This window comes from Neovison vison, chromosome 5, assembly GCF_020171115.1.
Source record: "Neovison vison isolate M4711 chromosome 5, ASM_NN_V1, whole genome shotgun sequence".
Taxonomy (NCBI): Eukaryota; Metazoa; Chordata; class Mammalia; order Carnivora; family Mustelidae; genus Neogale; species Neogale vison.
This window is the reverse complement of record NC_058095.1, coordinates 64,201,960-64,222,114: the sequence shown is the minus strand read 5'-3', so window position 1 is coordinate 64,222,114 and position 20,155 is coordinate 64,201,960. Positions and strand designations below refer to the sequence as shown.

At 43.8% G+C, this 20,155-nt stretch overlaps 1 protein-coding gene across 5 annotated transcripts in view; it reads left to right on the top strand.

Moving 5' to 3' along the window:
• SPECC1 (sperm antigen with calponin homology and coiled-coil domains 1) overlaps nucleotides 1-20,155 on the top strand; it is a 281,456-nt gene that overhangs the window by 115,945 nt on the left and 145,356 nt on the right. Inside the window, exon 1 of one of the 5 annotated variants that reach the window (XM_044249206.1) lies at nucleotides 12,135-12,330. The exons of the other annotated variants lie outside the window; for them this stretch is intronic. Coding sequence (XP_044105141.1) covers nucleotides 12,291-12,330 — 40 coding nt within the window. The 5' untranslated portion in view covers nucleotides 12,135-12,290. Of the gene's footprint in view, nucleotides 1-12,134; nucleotides 12,331-20,155 lie in introns of those variants that run through there. 5 annotated transcript variants of the gene reach the window in all.

Here is a 20,155-nt window from a genome sequence, read left to right as displayed (position 1 = left end):
TAATTTACATATCATCAAATTCACTCATTTAAAAGATGCGGTCCGGGGTCTTTAGTAAATTGACTGAGTGACAGCCATCCACCACAACCGAATTGGAGAACATTTCTGTCATTCCAGAAAGCTCTCTTGTGCCCTCCCAGGCAATCCCTGTTTTGTCCCCAGCTCCAGGCAACCACTGATCTGCTTTCTGTCTTCACAGATCCTTCCTTGGATTTTTCTTACCACCTTTCATCACTGGAATGGTGTTGGAGACCAGTATACCTGCCATCTGCCTTTACTTCCGATAATAGTTTTGAAATTCCTTTACTCCCTCCTCGACTCTCTCCCCATGTTCACATTTCTCTTGGTTTTCTTTGCGTGAACCTAGCCACTATTTTGCAACTTGGCCCTTGGCTTATTGAAGGAAGTTGAGATTTGGGGATGCCTGCCTGGCTCAGTTGGGAGAACACATGACTCTTGACCTCCTGGTCATGAGTTCAAGCCCCACGTTGGGTGTAGAGATTACTTTAAAAAAATAAATAAATAAACTTAAATAACAAAAAGTTGAGGTTCCCCCCCTTCATTAGAATATGGAAAGCTTGAATGGTGTCATGTATAAAACAGATACTAGGTATTATTTCTTCAATAAAGCAATCTAAGCTCCTCTAAGGCAAGGAAAATCTTGTCCCCTGTTACATTCAGTATAGGGCCCATAAAACCACTTATATTATTATTTTGGGTAACAAATAGTTTTTGGCAAGAAAAATGACACTCTTTTCCTGGAAATTATGAAGGCTCATTAGCTCAAAACACAATGTAGAAATGTATAAAGAAAGTGAAAGCATGATCCAGAATGCCAGCTCTCAGAAGCAAGCAGGATTAAGCTATGCTGATTATCTTTCCCAGCATCTCTCTCAACACTGATCCAGCTACAAAGACAATTTTTGATGTAGTCATCAAACCAAGGAGGCAGCTTTGGGGTTGGTGGAAATATAAGCCAGACGTGGGTGTCCTTGGTAGGAGTCTTATGGCGGGGGTGGGGGGGTGGGGAGGAGGTCCTGTGACACCGTGAGGCACAGAAGCCATGGCCCCAGCAGCACTGGGTGCATGGCAGGCCTGGCCTGCAGAGTAGTTCCAGTGACCAGGACAGCAAGAGTGGGGAGCAGTGGTGATGGGGAGCCTCCTCGTGCAGTTGAGTGAAAGGTGGAGGTGTAGGCTGTGGCAGTTGGGCTTCCCGAGGGAGCTTTGCAAACACAACATAAGGAGCACATGCTGTTAGTGCACCAAGTTCTTGCTTCGAGAACTTGGAAGCTGCCGCACTCCTGGGATCCCAGAAATAAACGGGAGGGAACTTTGCAGTAGGGATGAAAGTCGAGTTACAATGAGGCCGAAAAATACCATCTAATGCTGTGAACATGAGCCCATTTCTACTCCTAGACTTGTGCGGCCAAGGGAAGCATTAGGTTATGCAAATAGGTAGGTAGGTCTTCCTAGGCCTTTCTTTCACACATATTGTGAACTTCAGAAACTTGAAGGCCAATGATGACTTTTTTATTATTTATGCCAAGCTCCCAGGGAAGGTGGTGGGTAGATAATGAAGCTCTCATACACTCAGAGGTCACTAATGAGTCAGTGGCTGAAGCAAGTACAGACAATGGGAATTTTTGTGTCTAGGGTTTTATGGTGCTAATTATCATATCTCAGTCTTATTTCATTTAGACTGTAGCAGGGTTATTCATAGTTAAGTTAAGCCCTGTTGAGGACAAAAATGTGTTTTCTATAATTCAAGGAAGGATTTCCAAGATTGTCTTTCACAATTTATAGTTACTTCTTGGAAGAAACCTTTGCTTTTCTGAATCCTGAAATGTTGGCCTCTCTGAAGATTGGGTGCCTAGCATCTTCTGGAGGCAAAGAGGTATAGACAGGAAAACAAAAACAAAAACAAACAAGTTCTGTGGAGACAACAGGCCTGAATTACATTCCAGCTCCCTACTTTTAATCTATACATCCTTAGACAAGATAGCATAATGTCCCTGAACCTGAGTCTTTTCTTTTTTTTTTTTTTTAAGTTTTTGTTTGTTTGTTTGTTTGTTTGTTTTTTAATTCATTTGAGAGACAGAGAGAGCAAAGGCAGGGAGAGAGGCAGGAGGAAAGGGAGAAGCAGACTCCCAGCTGAGCAGGGAGCCCAGACATGCAGCTTACTCCCAGGACCTGGAGATCATGACCCCAGCTGAAGGCAGGTACATAACCATCTGAGCCACCCAGGCGCCCCCTGAGTCTTTTACTTTTTTTCTTTTTTTAAGATTTTATTTATTTATTTGACAGACAGAGATCACAAGTAGGCAGAGAGGCAGGCAGAGAGAGAGGAGGAAGCAGTCTCCCTGCCCAGCAGAGAGCCTGATGCGGGGCTCAATCCCAGGACCTGGGGATCATGACCTGAGCTGAAAACAGAGGCTTTAACCCACTGAGCCACCCAGGTGCCTCGAGTCTTTTATTTTTTTTTTTAATTAAATTTGTTTCTTTTCAGCATAACAGTATTCATTATTTTTTCACCACACCCAGTGCTCCATGCAATCCGTGCCCTCTATAATACCCACCACCTGGTACCCCAACCTCCCCCCCTCCCCGCCACTTCAAACCCCTCCGAGTCTTTTACTTTTAAGAGGAGAAAGAGAACAGCTACCAGGCCAGATCATAATCTGATTCAGCTGGACTTCCACACTAAAGCAGCATAGGCTATGTTGTATAACAAAAGAAAAAGTAGGTGATTCAAAGGTTATTTAATGTGAGAGCACAGTGGTGCTATGAAGAATCCAGGTTCTTTCTGTCTTTCTGGGCTACCATCCTGAATGTGTTGGTGTGGCCCTCTGGCTAGCTCCCCTTGCTGTCTCAAGATGGCTGCTGAAGTTCTGTGATCTTGAGCTGAGAGGACAATGTCCAGTGGAAGGAGAGCATCTCATTCAGCACGTCCCTTTAAGGGCAAGAGAACTTTCCCCATCCCTCCCACCAGCAGACCTCTCCTTGTGTTGTTGGCCAGAACTGGGTCACATAGCATCACTAACCCTGTGGCTACCAAGGTAAATGGAATCACCACGATTGGCTTGGACTGCGTCATTAAGATTCTCTCCTGGGCTAAGAAAGGTGTGGCTCTCTGTCAGAGTTTCATCCAGGGAGTTCTTTAACAAGAAAGAAGGAGGAAAGGGCTGATGGTCCTGATAGCCCCGAGACGGTTGTATCTGTGTTGTGGTGTTGCTGCTTTGAGTTTGAGATAATTATTTGGATCATGATTTTTTCCCAAATGAATAAACTTTATTTTTTAAAGCAGCTTTAGGTTTTACCAAAAAATGAGTGGAAAGTACAGAAAGTTCCTGTATTTCCCTCACGACCATCCCCCTCTTCCCCCTAGTCATTAATAACTTGCATTAGTGTGGTACATTTGTTACAATTGGTGAACCAATATAGAGCCATTATTATTAACTAGAGTCCTAAGTTTATATTAGGGTTCACTCTCTGTGTTGGATATTACGTGGGTCTTGACAAAACCTAATGATGTATATCTACCACTAGAGTATCACAGAGTAGTTTTTCTGCCTCAAAAAATACCCTGTGCTCCACCTAAGTCATCCTTCCCTCTCTCCTTCAGAACATCTAGCAACCACTGATCTTTTTACTGTCTTCATAGACCTGCCTTTTCTAGAATGTCATATAGTTGGAATCAGACAGTATATAGCCTGGCTTCTTCTACTCACAATGTGCGTTAAAGTTCCTCCATGTCTTTTTGTGGTTTCATAGCTCATTTCTTTCTTAGCACTGAATAATATTCCATGGTCTGGATGGACCACAGTTTGTGTGTCCACTCACCCATTCAACATCTTGATTGCTTTCAGGTTTTGGCAATTATGAATAAAGCTGCCGGCAACATTTGTGTACAGGTTTTCATGTGAACGTAACTTTCCAGCTCATGTGGATGAATGCCAAAGAGAGTGACTGATGGCTTGTGTGGTTTAAGGATATGTTTCGTTTTGTAAGAAACTGCTGAACTGTGTTCCCAGACGCTTGTACCATTTTGCATTCCCAAGAGCAATGCCCCAGAGTGTTCCTGTTGCTCCACATCCGCACCAACATTTGATATTGTCAGTGTTTTGGACTTTCACCAAAGTCCAAAGTTTTGTATAACAAAGTTACATAGGGTTTCTGATAGCTGTGTAGTGGTATGAATTGTGATTAAAAAAAAAAAAGTCCAGGCGTGAGGGGAAATTTGGACTCTGATCAGCTATTTGATAAGAAATGATTAATTTTTTCAGTTAGGATAATGGAATTGTAGGGTTTTTTCCCTTAAAAGAGTCCTTATCTTTAGGAATATATACTGAAATATTTACCAATGAAATAGGGTATCTGGGATTTGTTTCAGAATAACTGAGGATAGCCAGAGAAGTGGATCGATGATGGTCGATGAAACTAGACTGAGCATGAATTGCTAATTGTTAAAACTGGGTTCTTAGGAACATAGAGGATCATTATACTATTTCTTTCTAATTTTGGTTATTTGATTTTTTTGGTAATAAATGCTTAAAATTAAAGTTTGATGTGTTATTACAAAATGGTGGATGGACACTTTGGTGTTTAGTAAAAATATGAACTGTCTTATGGTACCACCTTCAGATTAAGCCCAGTGCTTAACAGCATTATGGGAGAGAAATGAGTATATATTAAAGAAGTATGTGTGCTAGATTAATAATTATTTAAAGAATTATCCTAGAAACAGAAGAACCTTTTCGTATAAGCAATTTTAACTAAAATGATTTTAAGAATATATGTGATTTTTTTCAAAGTGATTTTTTAAAAAAATTACAAAAGCAAAAAACAGTACATGCACATCAGAACAAAATTAAAAATATAGGGACAGTCAAGAAAAGGACATAAAAGACATAAAAATCATACCCACTCAAATAGCACCACCCTTAACCAGAGATTTGAGGAAAATTTTTCCAAAACCTTTCCTGCTTATCTAGGTGTTTGCATCCGGGTAATTTTTGTTTATATACAAAAAATTAAGAATTATATTCTTAACATATATATTATTCCACTTTATCACTTAATACTTCTGGCACATGGTTTTAGAGAACGCACAGGATGCCATTGTGTGGCTATATGATAATTTATTTCCCTAGGCTGCTTGTGCTCAACATTGAAGGTTTTCCCATCGGGCCTTTGCTAGTGCAAACAGAAGGGAGGCAAAGGAGAGTTGTTAAGAGCACAGACTCTGGAGTTAAATGGAAGGGACTGTGCAGAAAAAAGTGAACGTAGCAGGCCTGGGACGGCTATCCTTAGAAAGGCTGCTTGCAAGGTTGACACTTGGCTGCCTTCTGGGAACTTGGACTTCAGGATGGTTTCCAGCACCCTGACGGATACGCCTGGCTCCCTGGACTGAAACTGTCCGTGTGAACACTGAAGCTTGTGATGCAGAACCCCTGCTTTCCTTCTGAAAGTCTGGACTTTTGTTAGGTGCCTATGGGCCCAGGCCCCAATAAAGACCTGCCCACCGAGTCTCTAGTGAGCTTCCCTCTTCTACACCACCATACCTGTGTTGTCCCAACCTGTTGCTAGAGGAATTGAGGTTATTCCGTATATGACTGCACTGTTCAGAAGCTTGCATCTGGCTTGTTTCCTCTGGCCTGTCCCGTGGGTCCTTTCCCTTCTTTGTTTCCTCTCCCTGGAGTAAGTCCTAGTCACGAGCCCAACTACCTGCTGAGTCCTGCCAGTCCTCCTTGCAAATTTCCAAACCTAGGGGCCCCTGACCCAGGTTCAAATCCTGACTCTGCCACTTCAAAGCTAAGTAACCCCAGCCAAGTTATTTACCTTCTCCATGATTTTCTAATCTTTAATTTGGGTTAAAAAAAAAAAAAACAAAACCACATAAACCAGTTTTATCTTGTTGGATTTTAGTAAGGAATTAAATAAGTTAAAATAGGTAAAGTCATTAGACTAGTCCCTGGCATGGGATTATTTCTGAATAAACATTAAGAATCATTATCTCGGAAGCTAGATGTTTATGTATATTTGCTATTATTTATTTCTTTTTTAAATTTATTTGCAATTATTTCTTTTGAATACATTCCTAGGAGACAAATTGCTGGGTTTAAGGATATGCACATTTTTTTCTTTTTGTGTGCTCTGATCATAAAAGTAAAATATGTTTATTGTTAAGGCATTAGAGATACTTGCTATAGAAAAAGAAAGTTTTCTATAACTCTTTCTTCAGATATAGTTATTTATAGCAATTTGTTGTATACACAGCAAATATATATGTGTATGCATGAATATGGACAATATCATTTAATATTTTTAATAAAAATGGTCCCATGTACATATTATTGTATTGTGTATGCCTGAACATCAGGGGCTCTTTATAGTCAATGACTATTTCTAAAAACCTCTTCTTTTTCTTTCCTTAAATAAATACTTCAAATATAGATGAAATAGAAAATACATAATTTGGGGCACCTGGCTGCCTCAGTCGGGTACAGCACATGACTCTTGATCTCAGTTCATGAGTTCAAGCCCCACATTGGGCATGTAGCCTATTTAAAAAAAAAAAGGCAGCAAAAAAAACAAAATACAGAATTTTTCAACTTAGTTACACCTTTACATTTGAAATCACATACTGTATAAAATATAGGAATTTAGGGCTCATGGGTGACTCAGTTGGTTAAGCCACTGCCTTCGGCTCAGGTCATGATCCCAGCATCCTGGGATCGAGTCCCGCATGGGGCTTCTTGCTCGGCAGGGAGCCGGCTTCTCTCTCTGCCTGCTTATGTGCTTGTGCTCTCTCTCTCTCTCTGACAAATAAATAAAATTTAAAAAAAAAAAAAGAAGGCCCAGCTTCCATGGGGCCTGTGTTTTAAAAAATATAGGAATTTAGAGCTGTACTGCTGCTTTTTTAAATTAATTAATTACTTTTAAAAATATTTTATTTACTTGAGAGAGAGAGAGCACTTGTGGTAGGGGGTTATGGAGGGAGAGGGAGAAGCAGAGAAGGAGGCTCCCACTGAGCCCAATACGGGACTCATCCCAGGACCCTGAGATCCTGACCTGAACCAAAGGCAGACACCTAACCAACTGAGCCACCCAGGTGCCCCAACCTCCTTTTTTAAAATGGTTACATAGACAACCTCTATCAGCATCTCAATCTCATTGATCAAGGTTGTTTGAGGATGTGCCTTATGTACCCAGTATTTAACACTGATTGGATCCTGGTGATTAAAAATACATAGATTTTTGGAGGCATTGGGGAAAATTTTAATACGGGGTATCTGCTATATGATATTTTGAAAATACTGTTTTTCTTGGATGTGATAATGCTGTTGTAGAAGAATGCCTTAGGAGATCACGGTGGAAGTGTTTAGGGGTGAAGTGTCATGATGTCTGCAGTGTAGTTTCAAATGATTCAATGAAAAGAAAAATGGAAGGACAGAAGGATAAAAAGCAAATGGTAGAATGTTTACAGTTGCTAGCGGTAGGCGGGAAGTATATAAGGGTGTTCATTGCAGTGTTCTCTCCACACTTTTCTCTGAATTTGGAATTGTTCGAAATGAAAAGTGGGACAATATAGAAAAGCTTTCTTCCCCCTTGATATTATAAAAATATTCAGCCACATTTACTTCTAGGGCTTTTATATTTTCATATTTTACAATTAAATCTATGTTGAATTGGAATTTATTTCTGGCATAAAAGGTGAGATATGGGTCTCACTACATTTGAAGTGCTACTTTATACTAAATTCTTTTAAATCTGAGGGTTTTTTGTTTGTTTATTTGTTTGTTTTGCATTTCCATTCTGTGGTAGCCATACAATATTTCTTATGTAATTTTACAGCATTCTTTTAAAATTCATATGAATTTTCTTATGTTGTCCAATGTCTTTATTTATTCAGTGAATTTTGGAATAAACACATCGACTTCATGATTGATTTGCATTTTGTTAAAATCATAGAATAGGGATACCTGGGTGGCTCAGCTATTTAAGTGTCTGCCTTCTGCTCAGGTCATAATCCCAGGGTTGTGGGATCAAGCCCTGCATCGGACTCCCTGCTTAGTGGAGAGCCTCCTTCACCCTCTGTCGGCCGCTCCCCCTGCTTGTGCTCTCTGTCTGTCTGTCTCTCTCTCTCTCTGACAAATAAATAAATAAAATCTTTAAATAAAATAAAATCATAGATTAACTTGGACAGGCTTGACTTTTATATAATTTAGCCTTCTCATTTCAATATCATAGGATTTCTGTGGGTATCAAAAAAATCCTTCAGAAGTTTAAGTAACCCATCACAGAGCTATTTTATTTGCTTGAGAAGTTAGCATTTTAGCTGATAGAGTAAATAAATATATTATTTACTTCACTTACTATACATTAGAGTTAAGGAATGTAAAAATTATTAAGACAGCATCACTGCCACACAAGAGTTTATCACCGTATAAAGAAGAATGGTTGAAATACTGTGGTTCTGTGCAAAAATATAAGCATTTACACGATATACAGAATTTTCATGAGGGAGAGAGTATTTAATTCTGGCTGGGATGGGTGGGCTCACCAGAAGTGCTTGATGCCTGAGCAAGAGTTTGTTTGCTTGTTTGTTTGTTTATGAGAGAGAGTGCAGGAGTGGGGAGGAGAGGGAAAGGGAGAAGAACACAGAATCTTAAGCAGGCTCCACACTTGGCTTGGAGCCCTACACAGGACTTGATCCCACCATCCTGAGATCATGACCTGAGCTGAAAGCAAGAGACCAACGCTTAAACTGACTAAGCCACACAGGTGCCTCTACCTGAGAAAGAATTTAAATCTTTTTTTAAAACATGAATTTATTTATTTGAAAGAGAGAGAGAGAGCTCACGTGCGCACATGCCCTCTGTGGTGGGCGGGAGTGGTGGGGGAGACGTAGAGGGAGAAGCAGACTCCCCAAAGAGCAGGGAGTCCCATGCGGGGCTCCATCCCAGACCCTGGGATCGTGACATGAGCCAAAGGCAGACACTTAACCTACTGATCCACCTAGGCACCCTTCTAAGCAATAATTTAAAAGATGAATAGGTACTTGCCAGGAAGCCAGATTATTCTCTATCAGAGTATCAGATCAGAGGGAATATAGCAGATACAAAAGCATAGAGGCCTGGGGCGCCTGGGTGGTTCAGTCGGTTAAGCGTCTGACTCTTCGTTTAGGTTCAGGTCATGATCTCATGGTTCGTGAGATTGAGCCCCTGGTCAGGCTCCATGCACAGTGAGGTGTCTTCTGGAAGATTCTCTCTCTCATCCTCCTTGTGCCCCTCCCCCCACTCATGTGCTTGCTCTCTCTCTCTCTAAAATAAATAAATATTTTTTTAATTATTATTTTTTTTTAAAGAGAGAGAGACACAGGCATCCAGGAGGTATCTTGGGTTGGTGTCTTATTTAGTTGTCATAAAGAGACAGGTTAAATGAATAAAATGAGTCATCAGTTTTCAAACCTCTGTGGATAAGGATGTAACTGTTCTGTAAACTGACGTTGTGCCACTGTTACAGGGTTCACAACTGCAGCCTTTGTCTATCATGTCATACATAGTTGAAGTCCACCATCTTTTCTGGGCTTATTCTTCACCTTTAAAAAAAGGGGGTGGGAAGGCTGAGCTTGATTTCATATACACTTCTGCTCTGAAATTATCCTATGCAATTTATTTTCCTTAGTATGTTTGTTTGTGTGTGCTCAGCGCTGTGCTGGGTTGTGCAGGTTATAGAAATAGAACTATGGCTTCTCTTTTCGACAAAGTAGTTTTTTGGTTTTTTTTTTTTTAGGTTTTATTTATTTATTTGACAGACAGAGATCACAAGTAGGCAGAGAGGCAGGCAGAGAGAAAGGAGGAAGCAGGCTCTCTGCGGAGCGAGAGCCCGATGCAGGACTGGATCCCAGGACCCTGGGATCATGACCTGAGCCGAAGGCAGAGGCTTTAACCCTGAACCACCCAGGCAGCCTGACAAATTAGTTTTGTTGGAGAAACCAGCCCATGGCACTGTTAAAAGGAAGTAACATGTAGGAGCTGATTGGTTTATGATACAGCCTATAAATTCATTCATTCATTCCCTGTTCTTAGGAGCTTTGCAATCTAGTGGGGGAGACAATAAACCAGTAAACAAGTAAATATATAGCATGCTCACTGGTGATATGCATCCTGGAGGTCAGCAAAGCAGGAAAATGTGTACCTTCAGGGTCTGGCTTACTATTTAATGTGGTGTGACAAGAGAAGCCCCTCTTACTGGAATGACATTGGACCAGAGACCTAGGAAATGAAAGAGAATGAAACATGGGGTCTGTGTAATGTAGGAATGTGGGGGAAGAGCATTCCAGGCAGAGGGAGCCGCAGGGGCAAAGCCCTTGCGTGGGAGATGATTGGCTTATTTGAGATACAGTGAGGAGGCCACTGTAGCAAAAAGCAGTGTGAGCGGGAGAAGGTGAGTCCACCGATGGAAGAAGGGGGTGATCATTCAGAACCGTGGAGGCCAAGGTAAGGGCGTTGGTGCTTCCTCCCAGTGAGACAGAAAGATGTTGGAGCATTGTAAATGGAGGTGTGGTATGATTTGACCTAGGTTTTAGAAGCACCACTCTGTTAGGTGAAGATTAGAGTATAAACAGGCGGGCAGAAGATGGAGACCGGTTAGGAGGCAGTTGCGATCATCCTGGTAGGATGGTCCGTGGCTTGGACCAGGTGGTAGCAATGGACATGGTGAGAAGAGCTGAGACAAGGTGGCATTCATGATAACTATTCTGACATATTCCATCTACAGAGATGAAGACGACTATATGAGACAGCTATGGAAGAAAATCAAGATTTTGGCCTTTTTTTCTAGTTAAATCAGAGATGCTTATTAAGACACCTAAGTGGAAGTGTCAAGAAGGTAGTGAGTTAAATGAGTCTGGAATATAGAAGAGGGTACCAGGCAGAAAATATATAGGTGGTGCTTAAAAGCCACAATGTGGTGGGGGCCACCAAGTTAGAGAAGAGATGACCAAGGTGATTATATAGATCACTGGGCTTGGGGGCACTCCTGGCGCTAGAGATCAAGTTGAGGAGGAGAAGGGCGCCTAGGTGGCTCAGTTGGTTAAGTGACTGCCTTCGGCTCAGGTGATGATCCTGGAGTCTCCGGGTGGAGTCCCGCATCTGGCTCCCTGCTCAGCAGGGAGTCTGCTTTTCCTGCTGACCTCTCTCCTCTCAATGCTTTATCTCTCTCTCTCTCTAATAAGTAAGTAAAACCTTTAAAAAAAAAAAAAAAGGAGAGGAGAGGAGGAGAAGCCAGCAAAGGGGATTGCGAAGAGGAGACCAGAGAGGCGGGGTCCTGCTGTCTGGACTCCTCCTTTTATGAGGAGCAGAATGATCAGCGGTGACCTAAGATGTTGATAGGTAAGATGAGAACTGAGAATGGACCATAGCGTCCAAGTAATGCAGAGAGAACTAGCCATTCCACTCATGATTTTATTAGTTCTAAATATTTTTCACTGCAAGATTTACTTATTTTTAGCTGTTTTCACTGTCAGATTAACTATGAAAGTCGTTCAGGGCAATTTCCATAAGTTCGTCATTTCTGATACGCAGAAGAACAGTTGCCGTAAGGATTGGTATGCATTTCATCATTTGTGGTAGTATTCATCTTGAATAACCGGCAGGTGTTTGTTAAAGTGTCACTCGTCTTCACGTCCTTCTCGAGAGTTGCTGGTGCGTCCGTTCCTTCATTTACCCAGAAAATCGCTCCAGCGCCTGTACCGTGCCAGCCCTACCTAGTTTTTCTTGCCCTGACATGAGATCTCAAGTCTCACGCGCAGCATCTTGCCTTTCTCGTGGCCCTTGGCGTCAGCCTCCCCGCAGTGGGGTTTTTCCAGCCTACCTTGTCCAGCTGCAGTTCTCAGCGTCCGCCCCTAGAGGCCTGAAGTAGGTCAGCTATTGCGGCCCTCCAACGCGTGGGAGGGAACCCTTCGGATGCTCCGGGGTGATATGCAGATGAGATGGGAGGGCACTATGCAGATGAGATGGGCGGTCCTCGCCGGGCAGGCCGGCTGGAGTTGCGGTGGGCGGGCCTGCTAGCGGACGGTATGCAGATGAAGTGGGCGGGACCGCCCGCGCGGGCGAGGAGCCGCTCCGCCGGCGGCCGCCGGGAACTGGAAGGCGCCCGGCCCTTTCTTTGACTGGAGCGGACCCGCCGGACGCCACCGCCTCGCCAGTCGGAGCCGGCGCAAACCCCAGCACGGCGGACACCCTGTCCGAGACCGGCCAGCCGGCCGCTGCCGGAGTCCGCCGAGCATGGGCAACCACTCGGGGCGGCCGGAGGATCCCGAACCAGGTCTGTGCTGTCGGCGGGGGTCGCGCCGCGCCCCCTCCCCGGCCCGGCGCCCTTCCCCCACCCGCCTTGCGGGCCAGCGGTCGCCGCGCTGCCCGCGGGCGCCCAGGGGGCCAGTGGAAAGATGAAGTTGCCGGGGTGTGATTCTTGCCTTTGGAATGCGCTAATGGGGTTGTGAAATTACCTGTGCCTGTTCCGCGACAAGGAAATGCCACTCACCGTAAACACGTACCTGGAAGCCCTGGGTCCGCCAGGCCGCAGCGAATGGGGCGGGCGGCAGCGGGTCTCGGTGGCCAGGAGCACGCAGGCCGGGTCCGTGGGGAGAGAGGGGTCGGGGGTGGGGGGCTCCGTGCGCACAGCCGGGTGGAATCTGACTTGCCCCTCCCGTCTGCGGCCCGGACGGTGTCTCCAGTACCGTGCGTGTAGGCAGTTCTCGCAGACTTTCTGGGCATTTGCGACGAAAAGTGTGACTTGGCAGTCGTGTTCTGGTTCATTGTCCGTTTTGCGGTGCCTCATTAGCATATCACACACTTTCTGGAGTCGCGTGGAAGGCGGCAACCCGTCAGCAGATCTGTTACTCATCCTCAGACCGAGGACTTGATTGTGTCTGTTTCTTACCCAAAATAGTCCGTGCTTATTCTGGGATGCCAGAAACTTCGCCGGCTTATCAAATTTTTATTTCCTCAGAAATTAAGCGAGCCTGGTGGAGAGTCAGTCAGCTGGGCTCTCGTTTTCATCTTCTGGTTTATCATCCTGGCCTCCGGCACGGATTTAGATGCTGATAACCACGGGGTTGTGTTTAAAAACAAAACCAGAACATTCCTGTTCTGTCACATGAAGGAAGCGGAATCTAATTTAGCCTCAAAAACTGCATCTAGTCTGATTGGGGAGAGATGGTCGACTTAATGCTGGAATCCTGGAGTGGCAGGTGGCTAGAATGTGTTCCTGGGGCAGAATGTGTTTGAAGAGGCAGAACTCTTCAAAATGTTCTCAAGGGTGTAATGTTTTAATTGGGTTTTGACCGAGGACGTTGAGGCTTTGAGAGTTAGTGACTTGGGCAAGTGACAGCCCTGTAAGCAGACTCCTGGTCTGTGTCTCCGCTGAGGTCCTGGCAGGGAGGCTGAGCAGCCTTAGGCTGTATCCTTGGGGCTGGGCGGGGGTGGGGTGCCTTGTACTGGTACCACAACCTGGATGGAAAACTTGGCCACAGGGGAACACTATGAAGAAAACATTTAGAGAGGGGGTTACTGCGTAGTTTACATAGGGCTAACTCTAAAATTGCACAGTAGGTATCCAAACCTCTTTGGGCAGAACAACCAATATTTGCAAAATAATGCCTTGGTCATAAACAGCACTATGATAAACTTATTAGGTGAAGCATATGTAACATTTTAAAAACAGCTCATTAGCACGCATCTGCCCAGGTCTGAGTAAAAACTCATTTCCTTTGTGTCAGAATTGCGAAGAGACCACCCCTCTTGCTAGAGCCTTTAAAAGTTACTTGGGTTCCGATTTCTTTTTTTTTTTTTTTTAAAGATTTTATTTATTTATTTGACAGAGAGAAATCACAAGTAGATGGAGAGGCAGGCAGAGAGAGAGAGAGAGAGAGAGAGAGAAGCAGGCTCCCTGCTGAGCAGAGAGCCCGATGCGGGACTCGATCCCAGGACTCCGAGATCATGACCTGAGCCGAAGGCAGTGGCTTAACCCACTGAGCCACCCAGGCGCCCCGGGTTCCGATTTCTAAGTGATGTTGCTTTCTTTTTTTTTTTAAGATTTTTTTTTATTCAGGGGCACCTGGGTGGCTCAGTCAGTTAAGCATCTGCCTTCGGCTTAGGTCATGATCCCAGGATCCTGGGATGGAGCCTTCAGTTGGGCTCCCTGCTCAGCGGCAAGTCTGCTTCTCTCTCTCTCTCAAACAAATGAGTGAATAAAATCTTATTAGAGAGCAAGAGAAGACAGAGTAAAAACACTAGTGAGGGGAAGAGCAGAGGGAGAGGGATGAGCAGATGCCCCGCTGTGTGGGCAGCCTGATGCAGGACTTGATCCATGATCATGAGATCATGATCTGAGCCCAGATCAAGAGACAGACACTTAACCAGCTGAGCCACCCAGGTGCCCCAAAGTGACGTTGCTTAAAGCATTCTAATGGACTGGAGAGGGAAAGGACATTTTTATGCCAGGGACTTATTTTATTGCATTTTTCAAGAATGAATATAATTTCACAACAGGAACTTAATCTGATTTGTGACATGTAAAGATAACACCTGGAAAATCTTAGAGACTTGTGTTGCCTGAAAGTGTGAGTATAATTATTCTGGGATACCAAAAACTTTGCCGGCTTATCAAATATGGTCTTTTGATGCTGTAATGAAATGCTATAGGATGCATAAAAAAATGTGGAAATTAGAGTTTTGTTAAAGATGGATGTATCTTCAGTCTGCTTTGGCATGAGGGCTAGCACGAGGTGGGAGCCTCCCACTCTCAGTTGTGGCTCACTGAGTGCCTCAACGGGTTGTCAGAGCAAGGGGTCCAGAATTGAGTGGTAGAGGTAAGGGGGAGAGAAGGAAGGCTGGAAATGGAGAGAGCAGGTCTGATTTTTTACCCAGGTCTTATATTGTATCACTTTTGTTCTTTGAATGAAGACCTTTAAAAGGAATTGGGGGGGCTTCTGGGTTGGCTTAGTCAATCGAGTATGTACTGTTGATCTTGGAGTTGTGAGTTTGAGCTCCATGCTGGGTATATAAAGATTACTTTTAAAAAATTATCATTAAACAGAATTAGGAATGAAAGAAGTTCGTTAGAGACCTGACAAACACGAAAAGAAGTGGGAAGCCAGGGCTGGGGTGAGGAGAGTTTTATTTTATTTATTTTTAAAGATTTTATTTATTTATTTGTCAGAGAGAAAGAGACTGAGCTAGAGAGTGAGGCCAAGCAGGGGAAGTGGCAGGCAGAGGGAGAAGCAGACTTCCCGCTGAGCAAGGAGCCCAATGCAGGACTCAATCCCAGGGTCCCGGGATCATGACCTGAGTTGAAGGCAGATGCTTAACCGACTGAGCCACGCAGGCATACTGAGGAGAGTTTTAGACCATGATGCAGATCTGGCATGTATGAAAGGAAGCAGGGAGGTAGCAGGCTTGGGCAGGGAGAGCCTCAGAGAGCTGTGCAGATCTGGTGAGGTCTTAGCCAACTGATTGGGGGAGCTCCAAAACAGACTGCCCATTAGAGTCCCCGGCTAGGCAGAAATGGCCAGTCCCCAGGGCTCTTGTTGTGGTCAGTCACTGCTGGAGGTGGCCTGGGAAGAGTATACCTTCAGCTCAAAAGCCAGAGTGAGTCCTGGGATCCTGGTGGCCCTAAGAGCCAGAGGTGTCCGCTAACTGCAGTCCTTATAGCGGAATACTAAGTTCTTCCTCGAATAGAGGTCCAAGTGGCACAACTCATGGCTACCTTCCACAGGACCTCAGTTGCTTGGGCAGGGTGGGTCCATTGAAAGGGCAGATGAGGTAAAATCTCCATCTTAGACCTCCCCTCCCCAGGCTTAAAAGGGCTAGGTTGCTCGTTGTCTTTTTCAGGTGGAAGCACCTTGTCCTCTCTAGGGCACACCCAGAGGAGAAGACAGGCTCTCGACTGCTGCTGCTTTTCTAGCACTGGAGTTGGCCAGGGGGGCAGCAGGTTTCCTCTTTTGTGGTGTCTGTGATCCTCTGAGCCAGGTCATTATGACTTACTGTGGTATTGCAGGATGGGCAAGAGAAATGGGTCAAGTAAGAGACATGAAAACTTTTGTAAGTGAGGGCAGCTAGAATGAGAACTCCCTACATATTTCCAGTTAACATTCCTTCAATTTCCAACCAGGTTGTCAGTACCTACATTATAAAGAGGGCTGCTGGGTCTAGTTGTGCAGGTTGTGCATGGTTCAAAGGCATCTGGATATAAAGGGATGAGGGGGCCCACGTAGGGTTATATCAATTCAGTGGAAGGGCTGCCATTTTGCAGTTTTGCCTTTTTGTATTCACACCAAGGGACCCAATATGCTGAAGGAGGCCTTAGTCAAATGTGAGTTTAGTAGGCTTTACCCAGTTTTACTACTAGCTGATATTTGCTTACTGTTTACTTTAAATTTACATGTATGTGTTCATTTTTTATTTTGTTATTTTTTTTAAAGTTTTACTTAGTAATGTCTCCGCCCAACGTGGGGCTTGAACCCTCAACCCCGAGACCAAGAGTCACATGCTCTTCCAACTAAGCCAGCCAGATGCCCCTGCATATATGCGTTTAAACAATAAATACAAATGATATAAAACAAAAGTAAAAGCCTCTACTCAGACCCACTCAGGTCCCACTTTATATTAGTTATAGTTAACGCTAACTGGTAAAGACACCTCCCTAAGGAGCCACTTAAGACAGTAAAAGCTGATTTCTCCCTCACATCACGGTCTAGTGTGAGTCGGGGGCAGTCTGGGCAGCATATGGTTGTTGGAGACAGAAGCTGATGGACATTCACCGTCAGCGTCTGGCTGCCAAGTTGCACTGGGTCTGCCCAAAGTCAGGAGGGGAAGTTGCTCACGGAGGACACAGTAGGAGACGTCAGGGGCCAGGCCTGGAGGAAAGGTGCACATTATCTTTCCCTGGGCTTCATGGGCCTGTTTCAGTCACATGGCCCCTCCTGGATGCTCAGAGACCAGGAAATGTCTGTGTGGAGTGCCAGGCAGAGGACAGCCCAGATGCTGTGAATACTGGCAGGTTCTTTCCAGGCTGTCAACCACATGTGTGTCAGTATTAAGAAAAATTTGATCGGGAAAAATTGAAAGACATGGAAACACTCATATATCCGTCACCTAGATTGTACAGTTAACATTTTGCTACATTTGCTTTATACCTCTGTCCATCTCTTCATCCTTTCATTTGTTGTCCCACCTTATTGGGGGGAGGGGACAGTTTCAAAGAAATGGTGCTTATCTCCGTAATTCTACCTAATACGCTCTACCTGTATTCTTTCCTGATTTCCTAGCTTTCAAGGCTCTCTACCAGCCCTCGCTGTGAAAGTTGAGGAGCCTAGTGCATTTTCACTACTACAGTCTTCTCCCCCCGCCCCACTGCCCCACACCACTCCCCCATTCCTGCAAGTCATACTTAAATTTTCTGAAGCTCTTGTTACTCTGGTAGAATGCCGAAGGTGGGATATAGATGGTGGTTATACAGTTTTTCACTGTAAAATTTGCTCAGCTTGGCTGTATGAAATTGTCATATAAAAATGTTTAGAATTTGGGGCTCCTAGGTGGCTCAGTGGGTTAAGCCTCTGCCTTCTGCTCAGGTCATGGTTCCGGAGTCCTGGGATCAAGCCCTGCATCGGGCTCCCTGCTCAGCAGGGAGCCTGCTTCCCTTCCTCTCTCTCTGCCTGCCTCTCTGCCTACTTGTGATCTCTCTCTGTCAAATAAATAAATTAAAAAATCTTTTTAAAAAAATGTTTAGAATTCTAAGGAAATCTATTGTTTATGACCTTTTTCTTTCTCTTCTTCTTCTTCTTTTTTTCCACCTGCATTTCTTTTGAGCCAAAGGCACAGGCTTAACCCACTGAGCCACTCAGGCACCGCTCCACCTGCATTTCTTGACTAACCAACTTTAAACAATGTCCTTAGCTAGGTAAAAAAGGGTATAACATCCCTAAATTTCTTCTGTCTTTTCCACATTACCCTCCATACCTTGTCTCGGTCTGCCTCTCAATCTTGCACGTGGCTAGAATGTTCTGTTTCTTGAGCATATAAGTTAATGGCTTCTGTTGGCATTAGTTTTGGATTTCAAGGATTCATCAGAGTTTTTACAATATTCACTAAGAAGAGAATATAGTATACAGTTTTCTCAGATGTGTTCTGTACCGTAGAAGAATTTCAGAGTGGAACTAATGTTCCAAGAGACATACTTGGAAAATGTGCTCTTTTGAGATTAAAAATGGTGTATAAATCAAAGATCCATGATAATACATAAAAAAAACAGGTAAGATCAAATGTATCTGTCACTGTAATAAATGTGAATGGGTTAAAATCTGCATCTAAAAAAAGAGCCCCCTCCTGTAGCTTAAAACAGAAAACAAAATATAATATATATGCTACAGAAAATCATATTCTGGCAGTACTTTCATTTTTTAAAAAATTTATTTATTTGTCAGAGAGAGGGAGCACAGGGGGCCAGAGGGAGAGGGAGAAGCAGGCTCCCTGCTGAGCAAGGAGCCCCACATGGAACTCGATCCCAGATGCTGGGATCATGACCTGAGCCAAAGGCAGCCACTTAACCAACTGAGCCACCCAGGCGTCCCAGATACTTTCATTTTTAAAATCAAGTCAGTTGAACTGTGAATAGTTAAGCTTTCAAGGTCAGCATCTTGTTATTCTATGTATAAGAAAAAAAAATTTTTTTATACTTTTTATATAAGAAAAATTTAATAGTCACTATTTAAGGGCACCTTAGATTAATATTCAGTTCCATTTATAAACTTGGTAATAAATTTAAAATATCTTTAATTGTGTTTTTTAGTTTAATGTATTTAGGTTCCTATTAGGTCTGATGACAAACCAGTCCAGTTCTTTAAAGGCTTATAAGTTTAATAATTACATTTATAAACAGTGATTCTTAAATCATCACATATTTATGAGCACATATTCTCTCTCCTTGTGTGCGTATATGTAGATGCACACTTAGAAATTAAGATCACAAATTACTCAGTTGTACCTTTTAGATTGGAATTATGAGGCTGACCTGAGTTCTTTTTTTAAGAAAATATTTTATTTTTATTTATTTATTTGAGAGACAGAGATCACAAGTAGGCAGGGAGAGAGGAAGAGAAGCAGGATCCCCGCTGAGCAGAGAGCCCGATGTGAGGCTCAATCCCAGGACCGTGCGGTCATGACCTGAGCCAAAGGCAGAGGCTTTAACCCACTGAGCCACCCAGGCGCCCCTGATCTGAATTCTTAATAGGTCCAATTCTCCTAAAATTAAACATGGAATTTCAAAATGTAGGTATTAATATATAACATTGCTCACACACATATGTAATTATATAATTACTACTCATTTAATTCTTGTATTTTTTAAAAGATTGTATTTATTTATTTGAGAGAGAGAGAGCACGCGATTGAGAGAGCACAAGCGGGCAAGCAGACTCCTGCCTGTGTGTGTGTGTGTGTGTGTGCATGCGCGCGCGCGCGCGCGCGCACACACACACACACACACACACACATGCACGCACTTGAGGGGGAGGGAGAGAGGGAGTAGCAGACTCCTCACTGAACAGGAAGTCAGACCTGAGGCTCCATTTCAGGACCTTATGACCTGAGCCAAAGGTAGACGCTTAACTGACTGAGCCACCCAGGTGCCCCCATTTAATTCTTTTAACTACTTCTCTACTTAATTCTAAACCATTTTAGGATTAAAAGGTAGTTTACAGGGGCACCTGGGTGGCTCAGTGGGTTGAGGCCTCTGCCTTTGGCTCAGGTCGTGGCCCCGGGTCCTGGGATCAAGTTCTGCATTGGGCTCTCTGCATGGCAGGGAGCCTGCTTCCCCCTTTCTCTGTCCTCTGCCTGCCTCTCTACCTACTTGTGATCTCTGTCTTTCAAATAAATAGATAAAATATTTTTTAAAAAGTAGTTTACATAAGCATTTTGTTATGAATAATACAGGAATTTCATCCCATGTGATTCTGGGGGTTGCCTTTTCAGGTTGCTGAGGTTTTTGAGTAACAGAGACCTTGGGCAGGGAAAGGATAAGAACGGGATTCTTACCCTGGACTCCAGATTTGCACTAGAGCCCGTTTTGTTGTGGTTAGAGCATATTTGCTTTG